Below are 16,364 nucleotides of genomic sequence, written 5' to 3' on the forward strand. Positions count from 1 at the left end.
ACATTTACTGCAACCAAAGAATTATGAAAGACTATATATAAAAAAATGTAAATGTTTTTTCACCATGGCCTACATAGAGATGAATCTCAAATAAATACAACATGTTGCCGTGTTAAATAAAAGCAAACTTTCTTTGAAGAGAAATCAAGAGCAACAGCAGCATAAGAGGATCAGAAAAATATACAGGAACAGTTTACTAATAAGTCGAAAAATTGTGCAATACTGATAGGAAGTAAGAGTGTGTAGTTTTCTGATGCCACAGGAAATACGGTACATTTGAAATAAATATTTTTTGTTGTACATTAGTTTGTAAAATAAAATCAAGCATGACTGTGGAGAAATTACATAAAATGAACAATAACGCAGCTACAAGAATGTGATCTACTGTGTATGTTTATTTAACATTTTAAATTTGGAGCTAGGAAGGAGATATAATATACAAAACACAGTCATAACCAAGAACTACATAGAAAGAAACAGAAGGGAGGAAGTCCTCAAAACATGACTAAGATCACAGTACTAAAGGACACCTTTGTTTATAATGGGGAAGAGGAACAGTGACAACAGTAACTATTGGGTTAAAGAAAACACCGCACATGTAATCTTCTATTGATGATTGTAACGAAGCAGAAAGACAAAGAGCAGAACGTGTGGGATCTAATGGGGGTTTGGGGAATAACAGACATCAGGAAGACACTGCTTTTTAAAACACACAAGGCTTAGAGGTAGAATTTAAGGGAACGTGTTAAACGGCATGATGGGATGTTACACACTCTTGTACAGTAGGTGGCGGTATGCACCTGAAGTTGTTTGCAATCCGCCAGTAAAGCGAGAGAGGAGGAAGAAGAAGACGGTGTCAACAGAGCTCAGTCAGAGGACGGACCCCATCACAACCACTATCACCACTATCACCACCAGCGCCAGCAGCAGCAGCAGCAGCGACTCTCACCTCCAACCAGCCTCCTGCCAACATGAACCCCGATCCCGTGGTCATCGTCTCCGCCGCCCGGACACCCATCGGTAAATCCGCACAATCTTCCTGTCCACTATTAATTCATAATGACAGAAACATCACTTCCTGATTCATGCTATCCTCTTGTAGCTCGTTGCTAATAAAGCTGCGCCGGTAATTAATTATTTCCGCAACGAAAACGTCTCCTCGTGTTTGCTTGTGTCCGCTCGAGCCGCTTTTAGTTTAATTTCTGTTTTTCTAATTAACTAAAGTGGCTGAAGTAAACACGTCAAGTGCCGCTGAGCTCTGATTGGTTCGCGCTTGTGTCCGGAGTATTCTCTGGCTGTTGATTGGCTGGCTGGTCATAGTGCCACAGCGCACGAGCCTCCTGTCATTGGCTGACTGGAAAACTACAGTCACAGAATCAAACTCAAGTAGTTTTTCCCCTTTCAAAGTATTTTGTATTCGTATTTAAGGAATAATCAAGTGGTAAAAAATGGTTACAAATCATATTATAAATATTAAGTAGAAATATACGATAAAAGGGTGTCTGTGTATACGTGTAAAGAGCTGCACAGTGTTAAAATAGACGATGATAAAAGTTTCACAGTGAATGTTCCCAACATGCAAGTTAGATGTGGTGAGTCCATAGTTGTGCAAATGATAAGACTTTACGACCTGATGTGTATCGTGTACTGTCTGTAATCTGAGACAATTGTTCCTCAATGAAGACAAATATGTATATATATACATAGATCTCACTCAACCTGCTTTACAGGAATAAAAGAAGCAGGAACAAGTACAGATATGAAGCATAAAAACATTTGAAAAACAGTATTAAATATAAATATAATTGTTTAGACCATTTCTTTCAGTAAAGTCAACAATTATACATGTAGATAATCACTAATTGGCTAAAAACCAACATTTTTAAGATAATACTCTTAATTTCTTTCCTCTTGTACAACCTTTGATTCATAACATTCCTTATCATGTGCTCATGTTACCATATTTTCTCCCCACACAGGGTCTTTGAGCGGCTCCCTGTCCTCGGTGCCTGTGCATGACCTGTGTTCAGTGGTGATCAAAGACGTTCTGACGCGGGCCGGTGTGAAGCCGGAGGAGGTCTCTGAAGTTATCATGGGACACGTCCTAACTGCAGGTAGATAAAAGGGTCACATATCCACATGTCATGTTATCATTTGTGTTGAGTAATGTCACCTTTGACCGCGTTTCTTTTGAACCTAACTCTATTCAATCATTGACTTCAGGTCAAGGGCAGAATCCGGCGCGTCAGGCCAGCGTTGGGGCCGGTATCCCGTACCCTGTCCCGGCATGGAGCTGTCAGATGGTGTGTGGCTCTGGGCTGAAGTCTGTGTGTCTGGGAGCTCAGTCCATCCAGGCTGGAGACTCCACTGTGGTGGTGGCAGGAGGCATGGAGAGCATGAGCAGGGTAAGTTACAAGACATAAACTGTCAGGGTGTGTATTAAAAGGTTCAGTGTTAAATCGGCAATAGTATTTAAAAAGCAAAAAACTAATGGCAGTCAGCCTTGGGTGTAAAGGTCCTTACTGTTTCCTTCACCTTCTCAGGCTCCTCACACACTGCACATGCGAGCAGGATTGAGGATGGGTGATGCTTCCCTGCAGGACTCGATAGTGGCCGACGGGCTGACGGACGCCTTTCACAGCTACCACATGGGCATCACAGGTCTGGATTTGTGTGGTATTTCCAACGAAGCAGCCAGTGGTTTGTGTTTTATGTTGACATCGTGATGATATGTATTGTTTCTGTTTCATCAGCGGAGAACGTGGCAAAGCAGTGGGCCGTCAGTCGAGAGGAGCAGGACCAGTTTGCTGTCCAGTCCCAGAACAAAGCAGAGGCTGCACAGAAAGCGGGACATTTTGATCAGGAGATTGTCCCCGTCATGGTGCCGTCCAGAAAAGGTTTATTTATATTTGTTTGTATTTATAATTAAAGTTATACTTATATTTCAATAAATTACCCCATCAGCCCTGAGCTTTCCACAAAGATGTAGAGCAGCAAGTCATGGGAGTCCGGGGGCAATAACTTGGTGTCTTGCGAGTCGACAGCATTTGGCTCACACTTAATGTCTGAATTATTAAATGCACTTATTGTCTCTCGCGTGCCAGTGGCGTTTGATAGGTGACTATTTAACATCTAACATTTATTAAGGTGCTTATTAAACATCTGGTGGCTTTTATTCTCTCCCACACAGTAAAACATGGCCTACTATACAAATCAAACAGAGGATTAGAATCACAAGGCCCCAACGAGCCTTAATAAAGTAACGGGCTGGAATTCAGTGAGTCCTCGCTTTTTGGCTGACAGTCATTGCATGTGGAAATCACTGTGCTTCTGCTTTAGGTCCAGTGAAGGTGAAGGTGGACGAGTTTCCTCGCCACGGCAGCAACATGGACGGCATGTCCAAGCTCAGACCCTGTTTCATCAAGGACAGCAGTGGCACTGTCACCGCTGGAAACGCCTCAGGTTTGAGAGTTGGAAGCTTGTGAACTATGATGTACATTGAGATGTCTGGGCTGAAGATGACTAAATTCATAATTGACATTCTTGCTGTAGGTATAAATGACGGAGCAGCAGCGACCGTCCTAATGCGCCAATCAGAGGCTGAGAGGCGTGGCATCAAACCAATGGCCAGAATTGTATCGTGGGCTCAAGCTGGTCTCGACCCATCCATCATGGGAACTGGGCCGATACCAGCCATCAGGAAAGCGGTGAGAAGTTGGTGGCACTTAAATGTAAAACCACACTAGACGATGATTATCTGTTCCTAATATTTATCCATTATCGTGTTGACAGGTTGAGAAAGCAGGCTGGCAGCTGGACCAGGTCGACTTATACGAGATCAACGAGGCGTTCGCTGCTCAGTCCATCGCTGTGGTCAAAGAGCTCGGCCTGAATGTTGACAAGGTAATTACCTCAGCCAAGGATGTTGTTCTCGTCTGTGGTAGTTTGTACATTTATGTAGCAGGATTACGCAAAAACTACATAACCAATGATTTGTGGAGGATGACCTAAGGAAGAATCCATACAATTGGACAATCTGGATCAGATCATGAAAAAAATCTTATCAAAAACTTGATCTAGTGAATTAAAATGATTGTTTATTCTCTTGTGTGTGTCTCTCTGGAGTTAATCTACACATGGCAACACTGAAATTACATTCAAATCTTTTTGTCCATTCCTCAGGTGAATGTGAACGGCGGCGCCATTTCTCTGGGCCACCCCATCGGCATGTCTGGCTGCAGAGTGCTGGTGACGCTGCTGCACGCGCTGCAGAGGACCGGAGGACATAAGGGAGTGGCGTCCCTCTGCATCGGAGGGGGGATGGGCATCGCCATGTGTGTGGAGAGGGTCTGAGGGGAGTATTTAACGCTGCTATATAGATCGCACTTTTCTCTCATCTTATTTTAAAAAAGGACAAAGGGAACATTCATTGTTTACACTACAGGACAAAGGGTTGTGGTTTACCTGGGTACTTCCATTCACTGTACTAGAGGCAGATGTGATGAATATGTGTTGCAATGATAGATGTTCAATAACAGATCATCAAGCTCACCGTGAATTTTTATTCTCAGGTTTCAGCTGTGAAACTAACTAAGCCGTTTTCAGTTATTAACTGTACAACTAAAACTGTAAAGGCAAAGATTTAGATCCTTATGTTTAGCAAACATAGTATTTTCTCTGTAAAGCCTAATTTAATTTTTAACCTGTAATTTATTGATCATCTTGACAAGTTTTTAATAGATCTTGCTTGCTCTGAAAAACCTAATCAACATTCCAGTATCTTCAACCCTCTTCCTCTGATCAATTGTGCAGCAGCCTTAAGTCAGTCAAGTGCCATAAGGATAAGTACACCAGCCTTTCTTTAACCTAGTGCTTCCTGTACATAACCAGATGTTTGTGAAAATGTCTCCTGTCATCCAGCTGTTAAACATATGAATAAAAAAAATGAAAAGCCATTGTCAAAGAGTATTTTACACGTTTTCAAAGTAATTACAACTCAGCCAATTTGAATTAACAAATCAGTGGTCATTTACAACCATTGAAGCTTTATTGAGTGTCCAAAAACACAAATCACTTAACAGTTCCTCTGGGAACGAGCGCAGAGAGACAACAGTAAACAGGCAAAGTGCACGGCCTACACTAGAGCTACAGCCATGAAGAGCTCCTTATGTATAAATACAGGTGTTGAACTTATCAGGACCAATCGCAGCCTCTTCAACCATCCAGAGATCCTGATTGCATGGCTTCCTGGTACGACTGCCCGCCCTCCTTCTGCTCTGGGAACAGTTTGATGAGGTCGTCAATGCGGAGGATGGTGATGGCGGCCTCAGTGGCAAACTTGAGGCTCTTTGTCTTGACCATGGTGGGCTCATACACGCCAGCCTGACGGTTGTCTCTAGGCTTGCCGTTCACCAGGTCCAGACCGATCCTATAGGACACATAACGTTAAATAGTTCATCTACAGCCTCCACTTTAGTTACAAACAGGTGACCGTGAAGAGGTTGATGATGGGGGCTGAAACTAAATTATTTTACACTCCATAACTCAAAGATTTACCATCCTAGGACTTTAAAAATAGCAGATATTCACATTTTAGAAGCTGGAACCAATTATTTTTTGCTTAAACTACATAAAATCATTTAATAATTATATTTTGTTGATTAATCATTGATGGGCAACCAAGTTTTGCAAAGTATTAATCTAGGTCTACTTGGCAGTGTTACTTTCCAGCTGCTACGAGCATAAGTAAATAAATGTTATTGTCACAGGATAGACTCCTTGAGATTGGTCATCTCGTTTTCAAGGGGGTCCTTACAACTAGAAACGCAACATAACAGAAAAACAGCATCGACTCAAGTCACAAGAATCACAGTAGAGACGGCTAAATCTGTGGTCTTTCCAGAAAATGGAAACTAAGGGGAAATTTGTAAACACACATTACTGTGACTGGGACAAAATACTCACCACTTCAGATGCTTGCGTTCAGGGTTAACTTGAGCCTCGTTGTGGAAAGCGCGAAGCTTGGCCACCAGATCAGTGGAATCCTGTGCTGCGTTCACAGCCAGCGTCTTAGGGATGACGAGGAGAGAGCGAGCGAACTCAGCGATGGCCAACTGCTCCCGAGAACCCTGAACAAACAAAGCTGATGAGTTAAATCTCAGCTCAGATAGTTTACCTGTTAACAACCGAACAAAGAAAGCACGTTTTTATCTCAGCATATACTGAGAGCTCACCATGCTGGTAGCATAATTCTCCAGGTAGATTGAAAGAGCTGCCTCCACAGCGCCTCCTCCTGGTACTACAGACTTGGACTCCAGAACCCTCTTGACCACGCAGAGAGCATCGTGCAGAGAGCGCTCCATCTCGTCACACATGAAGTCATTGGCCCCGCGCAAGATGATGGAGGCTGATGTGCGTGCTTTGGTACTGAGGAGTAAAAGTTAGAGGAGAAAACAGAAGCAGCACAGTTAATTCACCAGGTTTTCACATCTGCTGCCAGAGCTACAGTTGAGGTGCACTTGTTAGAATCCGTTTTCTCGACATTGCTCAGCAGTTCAACACTCTTTACCATCTAATGTTACAAAAGCAAAGAGATTCAAGTAGTTGCAATTCTCACTTCTTGACCAGGATGAGCTCATCGTCACAGATACGCTCCTGCACAACCTCCTCAGCCTGGCCGAGCATCGTGGCCTCAAACGTCTCCTCGCCCTCCAGGTTGGTCAGGGATGGGCAGACGACAGCTGAGAATGGAAATAACTAAGTATTCAATATCACAACATGACTAGACAGTAAAAAACAAATCAAACACATGCTGAGATACAGAGCCCAATCGTTTAAAAACCACAAAACAAAAACACTGTATGCTCTCCTCTTACCTCCTGTTGCCTTGGCGATGCGTTTGAGGTCCTTCTTGAGGACCCTCCTCACTGCCATGGCTCCTACATCCACAAAGTACTTAAGACACATGTCATCGATGCCACCCGTGGTCAGTACAACATTGGCACCTGCTGCCAAAATCTTCTGGATCCTCTCCTTGGTGATGTCAGATTCCCTGAAGCAACAAAACATATTTTATCTGTCATCATTGATGTTTAAATATCAGACAGAACATATACCGTTAATCTTTGGAATATTTGTGCAGATTTTCCAAAATGATTAAATCATGATTTATTGTACACATGTAAAAGTATTGCAGGAAATGTGTCCAGGCCACAAGTCGTCCAACAGTTCAGAGAGAAGCTGCTGCCTTGACTCGTGGCTGTGTAGGTTTTCTCCCACGCGTATCACTGTGTAAACTATTGAGTCAGCATCACAGCAAATTTAAATGGGAAGATTTTGAAATGCGTGTGAGAAAGCAAAACATGAAAATATCACATGACCAACCTTTGTCTGATCTGGTCGAGCTTCTCTGGGTCGCTGATAATGACTTGGACTCCCATCTTCATTTTGGTTTTCTGAAGACTGAAGTCCAGGCAAGCAATCTTGGCGTTAACAATGCGCTTTACCATGCCTTTGGAAAAAACAGAAAACAGCATGTTTAATGAGAAATAACCAAAGAGCAATCATATTTGACTTAGCCACACAAATCAATCAAGTACTGAATCACTTAAGGTGTCCAAACACAAATAGCATCATTTAAGGTTAACATTCAACTGTATGGCCAGAAAAGAGGTGCCACAGTAGAGAAAACTACTGTGACTATTCTTTTCAAAACCAATGTTCTTTCTCCCACGCGTATCACTGCATACACCATGAGACAAGACATAGCAGTAAATGTAAATGGGAGTTTGACCAGCTGCAATTATGTATGAACCATTACAAAATGAGGCTTTGGAAAAGAAATCACACAACTTAAAGTAACATTTGTGAATGTAAGTTGATGACAAACGCACTTTGTGAGCCGACGGTGCAGTTCACAGCATATCCATTAACCAAGAAGCTCTCTTTCTGGCTGCGGCCGTGGGCTTTCAGCACGTTAACAGAGTTGATGGGGTATTTAGCCACACCCCTGCCGTCCACAAACTTCACAGCCAGGGCAGCATCCACCACAATGTTGGCAAAGAAGTCTGAATCACTGATGGGTCAGAAGTCAAGGTACATACACAGAAAAGAGAAACTTACATGTAAGAAAATCCTTGTGAAATTAGGAAAAACAAAAGTACAAAAGCCAGTGAATCTGGAGGTTAAGTCCTGACAAAACATTTCAACCCTGCCTCATACAGACAAAAGGATACACTCCAATGATTTTAGAGGACATAGAGGTCTTGGCTGCATTGATTAGACACTCTCTGCCCAGGTCATCTGTCCCAATAGTGAGGTTCTCATTGATGTAACGCACTGCCTCCCTGGAAAGTGGGGTGAAAAAAACAAGTTTGCATGTCAGAAAAACCTAAACAGATCCAACGTTCCATGCAAATCAATGAGCGAATGTAAGAGTGGGGCGAAACATTAGTATCTTACTTGCAAGCCAGACGGTATCCACTGATGACTGACGTCGGGTGGATCTTCTGCTTCACCAGCTCATCGGCACTCTTGAGCAGCTCTGCGGCAAGAATCACCTGAAAGAATGCACGTGAATCAATCAAATTTGTATAGCACATATTCATGAATCATAATTTGCCTCATTGGACTTAACAAGGTGGGACATCCTCTGTCCTTAATCCTCAACAAGAACAATGGTTAGGGTCATTACATCAACAATAATTGTCTACGTCTTGCTGTGATTTCAAATCTGTGCCATCGTTTTGTTAGGGTTGGCAGAAATGAGGCTGCACGACCCCTTCAAACACTGACGGACAGTTCCTCTCTCCTGTTAGCATAGCCACACACCCGTAAGGTCAGCAGATGCATGGTACTAAAACAGGATTATTCTTTTTTACAGCAATCAAGGCATGTGTCCAGCCAGAAATAAGTAAAACTGGACAAAGCAACACTCATTCTCCCTGATCTGAAGCAGCCTTTTAAAAAAAGGGGGGCTGTTTAAATGACGGGAGCAGCTGTAGCCCCTTACTCACCACAGACGTGGTCCCATCTCCGACCTCCTTGTCCTGCAGGTCCGCCAGTTCACACAGGACCTTGGCGGCTGGGTGCTCCACCTCCAGCAGCTTCAGGATGGTTGCTCCGTCGTTGGTGATGGTCACGTCCTGTCAAAAAAACACCCTTTTTTTGAAAAATGTCTGATCATGTCAAACAATCAATAAAATATCGATTTAGGATATTAAATGTTACCCCGATGTCGTCCACCAACATCTTGTCGAGGCCGACGGGTCCCAGGGAGCTCTTGACGATGTTGGCGATGGCGGATGCGGCCATGACTGGGGAGAAAATCAGGATGCTAATAGTGGCTGTGCAGTTTTTAAACACTAACAGCACTTTCTGTTGCAAGTTTAACTTCATGCAACACTGCTGCTGCTGAGATTGTCTGTCAATTTATTTAGTGGGGTGCACAGACAGCAACCACACCTTCAGACCATGACAGTGTTTTTAATCTGGCCCATTAGCATAGCCGTTCATTCAGAGAGCTGCGAATGAAAGGTACCAACACGGGCGCGTCAACATGCAATTGCTGCTGTTAGCATCACGAGCTAACTGAATATCCCTATGGACGATTAACAGGGGAACGAGTAAAAGAAAACGTCACTCCTCGTTAGCATTAGCATTAGCCACACGTGTGTCGCATGCAGTGAATGAATCGGGGTTTTCTGCAGCGAGTTCGGACGCGCACGGAGAAGATGTTCGCTTTTTACCAAACTGCGAGAAAAGAAGTCGAAGAACTCACCATTCTGAGTGCGAATCGACTCGCCACTAGTCCTCTGGCCGAGCACATTTAACGGACCTTCTAACATCGACATCTTGGAAACACCACAGAAGCCGAGAAGAAAGGAAGCGGCGCGGTGCACTATGGGTGAGCCGGCGTTAACCGGAAGGTTCGAGAAGGAAAAAAAACGAGGAACTATAAAGTGTTGACGCGTCAGATGATTACACAAAGGTCGAGTTTACACGCGTTAATAAAGTTTTCCTTTAATCAGCTGCTTTGAAGAATCTGAAAATAACTTGTTTGTCACGTTTTACTTTAAGACTACATTTCCCAGCATGCAACCAAACCACCGCGCCATTTCCCCCGTCTTCTTCGTGGTTCTGTGACTGGTCTGTGTAGACTGTGGTTGTTGGTCAGAGCGTCCTCTGCTGCACATTTCGATTTTATTTTATTTATTTATTTATTTCGAACATTTTCATATAGATGAAGAAACAAAACAAAGAAAGAACAAATAAATAAATAATAATAATGGGTCCGAGCACATGCTTTGGTGTGAATTTGAGGGCTTTAATTAGGGCCCGAGCACCGAACAGAGTGGGAGGCCCTATTGAAATTGTAAGGATTACTAGGGCTATGTTGTAGCACTAACGGGCCCGAGCACAGGCATTTTGAAACCTGTTGCGGTCGGTGGAGAGAGCGATCAATGACCAAGCGCACGTCTCCGCGTTGCATGTGTGTTGCGCACTGCGGCAAGGACAAACGCTTCACTTCCTGTGTCCGTCGAGCGATGTCGATCCTTGCCTGCTAATTGCTCATTACGGTCCACGCTATCAATTGCACATCACACTGTCAAAATTGTATGTAAATCGAATGATAGTTGTAAAACAAAGCTTACTTCCTGTTGCCAGTAGGTGGCACCATCACTATTATTACCTACAGACTAATATATCTCTTCAAGTAGGGGCTCTGATGTAGCGTGAGCAATTTTGTGTCAATTGGACAATGTTACAACAACTTAATTTTCACGCTGATCAGTAGGTGGCGCTGTGACCCTGAACTAATATTAATATATGGATGTGTTCAGGTCAGGATTGTGATCATAGGTCAGTAGTTCGGAGTAACGTAACGTACCGTAACGTAACGTAACGTAACGTAACGTAACGTAACGTTTACGTAACGTTACGTAACTTTACATAACGTAACGTTTACGTAACTTAACATAACTTTTACGTAAAGTTACGTAAAAGTTGAGTTTACGTAACTTTACGTAACGTAAAGTTACGTAAAGTAATGTATCTTATACAGATTTTTACAGATTACATGAATGCCTCAAAAATATGTATTTCTGAAAACAAGTACGTCTCAGACCTCAGCAAATGATCCTGCCCATTCCCCAACACTCCAAATGGAACCATAATTAACAAAATGTACATCAGGCTGACGTGTGACTCGTTTTTCAGTGATTTCAACATTTTTATTTATTATTATTTAAAGTGAGGATACATACAAGTTTGTGTGGAGTGGGGGGGAGGGAAGTGGAGGAGGGCAGTTGGGATGAGGGGATGGGAGACAGGATTAGGGGCGTGGAAGGATGGGAGAGGTGAAGGGGGTTAACAGGGTGAAGGGAGGTGAGAAGTTGTCTTTCTCTTCTCCTCCTTCGCCTCCTTCTCTCTTTGCTTTTTCTCTCTCTTCTCCTGCTCCTTCTTCTCTTTCAGCTCCTTCTTCAGTCTCTTTTCTTCCTCCTTCTGAGCTTTTCTTTCATCCTTTCTTCTTCTGGCCTTGTCGCTGTCTGACATGAGGGCCAGCTCCTGAAAAGACAGAGATGACACGTGTTTCATTATTTTCAGTCTCAAAGTCTAAATCTGAAACAAACTCACAATCCAACAAGTTATTGTTCAAATAAAACTGAGCTGATCAGGTCACTTACCTGAAGCTTAATAGTCTTCACAATGAGGAACTTGATATCCTCATCCATCTTCTGAGATTTGATTTGTGAGTCTTCCTGCAAATTGAGCAACTTCTTCTCCGTGGCTTTAACCAGACTCTTCAGCTCCTTGATTTTTTGAAGGCAGGTCTCTTTCTCCGACTGCTCACTCCTGAGGGGATTCTTCAGATTGTTGACTCTTACGTCCCAGTCAGTATCACTCTGATGGATATGAGTCGGCATGGCCGTCAGTTTTTCCGTGAGCTCAACATTCCTATGCACGTCTTCCTGCAAATTGAGCAACTTCTTCTCCGTGGCTTTAACCAGACTCTTCAGCTCCTTGATTTTTTGAAGGCAGGTCTCTTGCTCCACCTGCTCACTCCTGAGCTGATCCTCCAGAGTGTTGACTTTAAGGTCCCAGTCAGTATCACTCTGATGGATCTGAGTCTGCATGGCCGTCAGTTTTTCCGTGAGCTCAACATTCTTTTGCAAGTCCTCCTGCATGTTGAGCCACTTCTTCTCTGTGGTTTCAACCAGACCCTCCAGCTCCTTGATTCTTTGAACGCAGACGTCTTTCTCCAACTGCTCACTCCCTAGCTGATTCTCCAAAGCGTTGACTTTGAGGTTACAGTCAGTCTCGCTCTGGAGGATCTGAGTCTGTGTGGTCTTCAGTTTGGCCATGAGCTCATCATTCTTATCGACCAGCGCGGTCTTTTCACTTTGGAAAGTGGCAATTACTTCATCTTTTTCCCTGTCGACATCCTCAACCTTCTGCTTGTACAGAGAAGCATCCTCACAGCATGATGCTGAATCCTGGCCGTGGATGGGATCAGGGTCGGGAGGTGCAGTTCATCTCAGCCATTGGTGATGCTTGAGCTCTGTCAGGGTGGAGCGCAGCGCAGGGTCTTCCCTCAAACACAGTTGAAGGAAATCGTTGACATTTTTGGACATTTTAGAGGACATTTTCAGTGTCTTTTTGAGAAAGCCTTCGGTAGTAAATTCATCTTTGTGGATCATTTCAAAGAGGGCAATCCCAAGCTGCCACACTGTGGTTGGACCAGCCCTGTGGAAACATTGCGTGAACCACTCTGGAGGTTCGTGAGTTTCGGTGCCACCGAGTTCGGTGAAAATTGTGTCTTTTTTTTCTACAATTTTGCTCAGACCAAAATCAATGAGGCGAACCCCTGGGACACGAGATCCTATATCAATTAAGATATTCTCGGCTTTTATGTCGGAGTGAAAGATTTGCCTCTTCTCCAGCCCAATAGCAGCATCCACCAGCTGTCTCATCAGGATCTTGGCCTTCCGCTCCCGTAGAGGCCCTTTGTCAATTGTGTAATCGTAAAGGTCCTTGGAATGGAAAGGTCTCTCCAGCACCAGTATCACCTCGTGGCCCAGGTCATACCACTCCAGTAATTCTATTGGTGCAGACATCCCTGCAGAGTCAGTTTTTTCAGCTGCTAGTTTCAACATTATGGCCACCTCTGCAGGGAGCTCCTTCCCATGTAGGCACACTGGTTTGAGGAGACATTTTTTCTCTACGTGTTTGATGGCCACTGGCAGATAATCTGCTTTGCGGAAGCCAGCAAACACGAATCCGAAACCTCCTTCGCCAAGCTGATCCAGCTGCCAGTATTTGTCCTCAAAGGTAGCTCTTCGGCGGTCTCCTGAGGCAATCCTCCTTTTCTTCCTTCTTTTCACTCCAGACCTTCTGCCTCTCTCTACAGCTGAGGAAACACAAAAACAAGGAACATCAGCTTGTTGGCAGCGAAATGTGCCTTTCGCTGCCAACAAGCTGATGTTCCTACATTGAATGAGTCATTCAATGTAAATTAACTTTCAGTGCCTCCTAAAATGACACCAGTCTTTTCTTAGCTTGGTTCATAAATTTGAAAGCATACATTCACTTTATTTTCAAGAGTGAGAGAAAAGAAACAATCACAAAGAAAACTATCTGCAGTGGGTTCATTGGATATCCCACTCAAACAAGGAGACTGGTTTGGGAATGGATGTTGCTCTTACATTTGTCAACGTCATTTCTCAGTGTTTTGAGCATCACAGATGGAATCTCATTCACCTCCATTACACTAAGGTCAATGTAAAAAGGTCTTGGACAGATATCTCAGAACCCAGACAAATAAAACCAAAACTTTCTCCACTAATAGACACAACCAACTGAAGTCTATTTAGACGTATTCCAATACTCCAGTTTCTCTGCAATAGTTAATCAACTTTCTAACCCTTATGTAAAACGATGATACATTCCCAACTGTAGTTTCACATCATGAGCTTACCTTTAGTAGTGGCAATGTCCACTAAGCAGGACGCCGACTCATCGTCAGCTTCTATCTTTCTCTTTTTTGCTTGTCTGTCTCCATTTTGTGTGACCGTCCTTTTCCTTTTATTAACACTGGGAACCTTCAGAGCGGGTTCATCAGCCTCAGGACTGGCCATTATTTCTGTCGGGAGTGTGTGAGGGGAATCATCAGGATCCATCTCTGTCAAGTCCAACACTTTTCACGAAGACTTGTGAAGTTAGCCAACCGAGTCCAGTCGGCCTGTATTTAAAGGAAAATCTTCAAAGGCAAATGAATGAAGGTGACTGTGATGACTTTAATGTTGATCGCCATGCCAACATTGACTGTGATGACTTTAATGTTGGTTGCCACGCTAAGAACCCAAACAAAATTTGTCTTTGAAGTGTTCTTAGTTTTATACAAAAAATATATTTTTGTATTATTTGAATGGGTCTGGGTTATCCACTGAAAGTCATGATGCTACACTATTTGAATAATGCACTTCTTCATCCTAGACTTTCACTCCTTAAAATAACTAGCCTCCCTATTCTAAGTGTAGAAAACATACAGCATTTATATTTTATCAAAATTTAAATTTAAATATAATAATTTAAAATGATTAAAAATCACATAGAAATGATATCAATTTAGTTTCTAGTGCCGCATATTTCTGAATACTAACCCTACACCACAGGGCATGTACTCTTTGGTATTCTATAGTACATGTAATTCAATATATGGGGTTTGTGTTTCTAAGAAATTGGCTGCTGAGTGGTTTATGGGCCGAGGCCATTACAGCAGGAGAACAAATGGAACTGCAGTGGGGCTGTGGTACTACAAAATGTTTGTGTGGTATTTTTGTGGTACGACGAAAAAGTATGTACGTACAATAAGTCCAAACTTGGCAGGAATCCCACTGAAGCTGCCTTTACTGATGATGAATAATAATTAAATCCGAATCCGCCTTCCTCTCTGGAAACCCGTAAAATGTGTGGGTGCTTTATTTGGCGACAGGTTGCTGGGTTTCTGTTGACAGTGAGTGCCAAAGGACGAATGAAATAAAGTTTAACAAAGACGAGAGCACACGTGGCGGCAGGTGAGCCCCATGCAGCGTTCGTCCACCACGAGTTCACATTCCCGACAGCTGATTCAGACACAAACACTGATACTCCAACAGTTATTTCCACGCTGGCACGCGGAGTGTGTCATAGTGTGTGCATTTTTCTGTTCTAATAAATTGTTAAGTAAATACAAGAAATAATACATGACAAAGTTAATGAGCAGCTACAGTGTTTTTTATCTCCATCTTGTTTAGATGACACTCATCTCAATTTGAAGTTGATCTTATGAAAGCCCTGGGACAAGTTCGTCAAAGTAAAAATGTGAAAAATGGCCACTAAATGCAAAATGGCGGGCTTCCTGTTGCGTTTTTCAAATTGCACCTCTTGACTTTTTTGTTTGTCTGGTCATGATACACCTGTGTATCGATTTTTGTGAAGATCGGTCAATGTGAACACGTTCCAGGGGGCGCGGGGGCGCTGTTGAGCCATTTTGCCACGCACATTTCAAATTACTCCAAATACGTAAATTTTCACCACTTTCTAATTCTCTGCAAACTTTGGTAAGAATTTGAGCATGTTAAAGCCCTCAAAAAGCCAATTCATTTGCCTGAAGAAAAAAAAATGGGTTAGGGTTTTATTATTTAAATTAATAATCCTTACAATTTCAATAGGGTTCTCCCACTGTCTCCTACTGTTCGGTGCTCAGGCCCTAATAAGAGAAACATAAATTAACTTAAAAAAAAGGAGCAGGGAGAAGCAACGACGCTTGTCCAGCCCAGCCCCCAATAATCTACATCAATAATTCAAGGTATCACATTTCAATATGACTATACTGATTTGTGAAAATTAACACATTCAATGTTTTGTATACATATTGTATTCATATTTAGTATATAAAATGTTTAATTTATATATAATTATATGCGTTGTTTTATGAATACTATTGTATTGACTTATGTCTTTGTTTTCATTTATATACTTAGTAGTTTGGACTCGTACATTATTGTCTGTCATGTGAGTGCAACTTGATTACTACTAATTTCATTGTACTCTTTGAAATGACAATATCTTCTTATATGATAAAAAATTAATCATCTATGAGCTATTCAGTGAGTAAAGATGTTTTAAACCTCTGAGTTTGTTTTAGTCTAAAATGGTAATCTAATAAAATACTTATCACAACTCATTTATAATTTTCAGGCTGTTATGTTTCTACTCTGTCTCAGTTCAACTTGTGAATAGTTCACAGTTCATAATGTGCTGCTTTTCCCCATTTTCAGTGTGATGACATGTTTATGGAGTAAAAACCACCAGCAACACAAAGA

At 42.6% G+C, this 16,364-nt stretch overlaps 4 protein-coding genes across 4 annotated transcripts; 1 reads left to right on the forward strand and 3 right to left on the reverse strand.

Annotated features, from left to right (window-relative positions):
- The first annotated feature begins 739 nt into the window (after nt 1–739).
- Nucleotides 740–4,955, forward strand: acat2 (acetyl-CoA acetyltransferase 2). The gene is made up of 9 exons (XM_035143603.2): nt 740–1,020; nt 1,980–2,114; nt 2,224–2,405; nt 2,544–2,661; nt 2,754–2,897; nt 3,340–3,462; nt 3,553–3,707; nt 3,793–3,903; nt 4,183–4,955. Exons 1-9 carry the CDS (start codon nt 972–974, stop codon nt 4,351–4,353), a joined length of 1,188 nt encoding a protein of 395 aa, XP_034999494.1. The 5' UTR covers nt 740–971; the 3' UTR covers nt 4,354–4,955.
- Nucleotides 4,956–5,004: 49 nt separating this feature from the next.
- tcp1 (t-complex 1) lies at nt 5,005–9,936 on the reverse strand. Its single transcript, XM_035143600.1, has 12 exons — nt 9,779–9,936; nt 9,229–9,314; nt 9,015–9,143; nt 8,461–8,558; nt 8,235–8,345; nt 7,893–8,074; nt 7,384–7,510; nt 6,876–7,051; nt 6,617–6,740; nt 6,234–6,426; nt 5,965–6,128; nt 5,005–5,428 (listed from the first exon to the last, which is right to left on the reverse strand). Exons 1-12 carry the CDS (start codon nt 9,849–9,851, stop codon nt 5,215–5,217), a joined length of 1,677 nt encoding a protein of 558 aa, XP_034999491.1. The 5' UTR covers nt 9,852–9,936; the 3' UTR covers nt 5,005–5,214.
- Nucleotides 9,937–11,278: 1,342 nt separating this feature from the next.
- On the reverse strand, nt 11,279–11,746 carry LOC118099697 (glutamic acid-rich protein-like). The gene is made up of 2 exons (XM_035144412.1): nt 11,685–11,746; nt 11,279–11,565 (listed from the first exon to the last, which is right to left on the reverse strand). Exons 1-2 carry the CDS (start codon nt 11,730–11,732, stop codon nt 11,368–11,370), a joined length of 246 nt encoding a protein of 81 aa, XP_035000303.1. The 5' UTR covers nt 11,733–11,746; the 3' UTR covers nt 11,279–11,367.
- A 784-nt stretch (nt 11,747–12,530) lies between these two features.
- On the reverse strand, nt 12,531–14,135 carry LOC118099849 (serine/threonine-protein kinase pim-3-like). Its single transcript, XM_035144627.2, has 2 exons — nt 13,976–14,135; nt 12,531–13,408 (listed from the first exon to the last, which is right to left on the reverse strand). The coding sequence occupies exons 1-2, from the start codon at nt 14,133–14,135 to the stop codon at nt 12,531–12,533; spliced, it is 1,038 nt and encodes a 345-aa protein (XP_035000518.2).
- Nucleotides 14,136–16,364: the final 2,229 nt, after the last annotated feature.

The sequence above is a fragment of the Hippoglossus stenolepis genome, chromosome 20, assembly GCF_022539355.2.
Source record: "Hippoglossus stenolepis isolate QCI-W04-F060 chromosome 20, HSTE1.2, whole genome shotgun sequence".
Lineage (NCBI taxonomy): Eukaryota > Metazoa > Chordata > Actinopteri > Pleuronectiformes > Pleuronectidae > Hippoglossus > Hippoglossus stenolepis.

Excerpts from the sequence above, each read along its gene's own strand:
- tcp1 (XM_035143600.1), bottom strand. The coding sequence starts at position 9,851 with ATGTCGATGTTAGAAGGTCCGTTAAATGTGCTCGGCCAGAGGACTAGT. Across the intron at positions 8,559-9,014 it reads GAGATGGGACCACGTCTGTG|GTGATTCTTGCCGCAGAGCT; the intron begins GTGAGTAAGGGG and ends GCATTCTTTCAG. Across the intron at positions 7,052-7,383 it reads CTCGACCAGATCAGACAAAG|GGAATCTGACATCACCAAGG; the intron begins GTTGGTCATGTG and ends TTGTTGCTTCAG.
- LOC118099849 (XM_035144627.2), bottom strand. The coding sequence starts at position 14,135 with ATGGCCAGTCCTGAGGCTGATGAACCCGCTCTGAAGGTTCCCAGTGTT. Across the intron at positions 13,409-13,975 it reads GGACATTGCCACTACTAAAG|CTGTAGAGAGAGGCAGAAGG; the intron begins GTAAGCTCATGA and ends GTGTTTCCTCAG.
- LOC118099697 (XM_035144412.1), bottom strand. The coding sequence starts at position 11,732 with ATGGATGAGGATATCAAGTTCCTCATTGTGAAGACTATTAAGCTTCAG. Across the intron at positions 11,566-11,684 it reads TGAAGACTATTAAGCTTCAG|GAGCTGGCCCTCATGTCAGA; the intron begins GTAAGTGACCTG and ends CTGTCTTTTCAG.
- acat2 (XM_035143603.2), top strand. The coding sequence starts at position 972 with ATGAACCCCGATCCCGTGGTCATCGTCTCCGCCGCCCGGACACCCATC. Across the intron at positions 1,021-1,979 it reads CGCCGCCCGGACACCCATCG|GGTCTTTGAGCGGCTCCCTG; the intron begins GTAAATCCGCAC and ends CTCCCCACACAG. Across the intron at positions 2,898-3,339 it reads CATGGTGCCGTCCAGAAAAG|GTCCAGTGAAGGTGAAGGTG; the intron begins GTTTATTTATAT and ends CTTCTGCTTTAG.